The 2940-nt window shown below is 41.4% G+C and overlaps 1 protein-coding gene across 1 annotated transcript in view; it reads right to left on the bottom strand.

Moving 5' to 3' along the window:
- Positions 1 to 367: 367 nt before the first annotated feature.
- Positions 368 to 2940, bottom strand: part of PHTF2 (putative homeodomain transcription factor 2) — a 167935-nt gene continuing 165362 nt past the window's right edge. Inside the window, exon 18 of the mRNA XM_017880436.1 lies at positions 368 to 424. Within this exon, the coding sequence (XP_017735925.1) occupies positions 368 to 424 (57 nt within the window). The remainder of the gene's footprint in view (positions 425 to 2940) is intronic.

Raw genomic sequence — 2940 nt, 5'->3', positions numbered from 1 at the left:
CAGGGAATAGAGAGGGGGAGCTCTTGCTCTAAAGGCCCCTTCTCCTGGAGCAATAGGAGTCAGGGGATTGCAAAGAGTTAGATGAGGGGCAGGGCGGGTATATAACATGCTCAGGGTGGAGTTCCAGACGCACAGGTGCAGTCCCCAAACATGATTCTTCATACATTGTATGTATACAACATGGTGGCCATCTTCATTTAGGGGCAGGGATTTTAGCATTGTAATGATATGGTAAAGGTCTAAAAGTAACTACCGTACAAGCTATTTCTCGGTTTCTCTGTTCCTGCCAGTTTTGGGCAATTTCTGTTACTTTCTTCTCCTTTCTCCATTATCACTACTTCCTTTTTATTTTATGGCTCTGCTCAATTCATGGTTTCTCTCGGGTTTCTGCTTTTCGAGCAACTCCTCCTGCTAACACTGTATCCTAAATTCAAATTTGCAGTAAGAGAGAATCTCACTGAGTCAGCAAGTCACCATGAAGGATACAGTGCATCTACTGAGCAAAGCTCTCATGCCAAAACCAACCCTATAGGCTACTTGCAGGCACATAAAATGGCGGGCTGCTTTAGAGCAAGGCACCAATCACTGACCACTGAGTTACGGCCCAGAGAGAAAAGTGATGCAACCCAGCGGGGCTTGGTGAACATGCAGAAACAATTTTCTGCTCTGTCCAGATGAAGGCTGAGAGTGTGGCAAGCCCTCACAGTGCCATCTAGTATACAAGGGTTCCACCCAACCTGTAAACCTGAAATAGTTCTCCCACACTCTAGGTACAATTATCTCTCATCAAAATCTAAATAACTTATAAAATCAGGAAAGGAAAAGATTAAAGGTGGACAGGGACAGAATCCTGGGGACTGAGGGAGAGTTGGGCTCAGAGAGCAACATCTTTTCAACAAAGTTGTAGTAGGGAGAAGATGGTAGAATTCATGCTTAATGATTTCTATCTTTTCAGTAAAGTTAGAGGAAACATACAGATGAGAGGAACTTGAGGGTGAGAAAGGAGGTTTAAAAAAGCCATCGTAGGCAGCATATAAATGGACATGAAATGGACTAAAAGGCACATTGCCAAATATAGGGCTGAGAGATTTCCGTTAGATCTTGATAAGCATGATTTCTAGAAAGTCAAGTTCGATGCTCTCCAGCAAGTCCAAGTATGAATAGTGAGCAGTCGACTTAAAAGTTGAGAAGCAGGTTGAAAATGAAAGGGCTCTAGGGTGCTGTTAGTGAGAGTATCCACATACAAATGAGCCAGAGATCTAATAACGAAGAGATATGAATGGAATGTGCATCTGAGAATTTAGCAAAATTGCTCATAATTGGATATACAGTAACAAGTAGGCTTGCAAAAAGAATGAGCCTTTCCGCCCACATTTTAGTGTGCCTGCTTAGGAAGAAAGGGAATTAAATGTCAACTTCTTGTAAAAGAATTTTTCTCATAGAGAAGAATGATAGTTTGTAAGAAGGATGACTCTTAATGGTTCTCATATTTGGTGGGGATGCATGTGATATCTTATGTAATATGAATGATTTAGCTTGGAAATTTTTGTTAATTGCCCTAGGCCATTACTTGTTTTTCTTGGTGAGAAAGGTGAAGAGAACCAATTTTCCTGCATAACCAACACATCAGTTCCTTGCTAGATGCTTTACATATGCTATCTCATTAATCCTCCTAATAGCCCTATAAGGTAGGTATTATTACTGTTAGTAATTTACAGCTGAGAAAACCAAAGCTCACAGAGGTTAATTTGCTCAAGACTAAAAGAAGCCTGATGCCAAAGCATATGTTCTTTCCACTAGGGCACACTGCAGAGTTGAACAGGGAGATGTCAAGATGAATTCTGACGTTTTCCTATTGCCAAGGTTTATTAGTTTGTATATGACCTCACTAAAAAATGGACAGATAATTTATCAATATCTTTGTTCTCCCCAGGGTATTCTTCCTATGATGAACAATTTTGATCAGTCAAGAAGTGTCAAATGCTTACACAAAGATATGATTATAGAATGTATACCTGCAAAAGGGATACAGAGAGTTTGGGTTCTATCATTAAGTAGTTGTGCAACCTTGGGCAAGTTTCTTAACCCCTTTTGGGGCCTGTTTTTTTCACGTGGTAAAATGGGGACTTTGGAATGAGTGGTGTCAAAGGTCCTATTCGACTCAAGTCACACATTAGGTAAATATATTGAGATTTTTCTGTGTATCAGGCACTGTTTCAGGTGCTGAGAATAGTGGTAAATACAGTTAATATCTCATGGAATTTACATTTGTCAACCTTAAATAATCAAAAGGGTTAGAATCCAGTAAATTGGCCAGGCGCAGTGGCTCACACCTATAATCTCAGCACATAGAAAGGCCAAGGCAGGCAGATCACCCAAGGTCAGGAGTCCAAGACCAGTCTGGCCAACATGGTGAAACCCCCATTTCTACTAAAAATACAAAAAATAACCAGACATGGTGGCACACACCTGTAATCCCAGCTATTTGGAAAGCTGAGGCATGAGAATCACTTGAATCTGGGAGGTGGAGGTTGCGGTGAGCTGAGATCGTGCCACTGAACTCCAGCCTATGTGATACAGTGAGACTCCATCTCAGGAAAAAAAAAAAAAGAATCTCAGTTTGAGTAAGTTTACTCAAGCACAAAGTTTGACAACAGCCCCTGGGGAAGCACATATTCCAAAGGATGGAAGTCAGTGTTCTGAAGTCTGGAAGTTTGGGATCATTTATATAGACAAAGTTTAGGGGAGCTTAACAGAATTTCTATATCTTTCTATAGAAGGTGTAATGCATAGTTCAATGATCTAATTAGCTGAGGTGGTCTTTTCTTTCTCTTAAAATGTGTATTTGGCCGGGCGCGGTGGCTCAAGCCTGTAATCCCAGCACTTTGGGAGGCCGAGACGGGCGGATCACGAGGTCAGGAGATCGAGACCATCCTGGCT

This window comes from Rhinopithecus bieti, unplaced genomic scaffold (genome assembly GCF_001698545.2).
Source record: "Rhinopithecus bieti isolate Rb0 unplaced genomic scaffold, ASM169854v2 scaffold_11291, whole genome shotgun sequence".
NCBI classification, from domain to species: domain Eukaryota; kingdom Metazoa; phylum Chordata; class Mammalia; order Primates; family Cercopithecidae; genus Rhinopithecus; species Rhinopithecus bieti.
The sequence above is the reverse complement of the archived record's forward strand: the minus strand, read 5'-3'. Positions and strand labels throughout refer to the sequence as shown.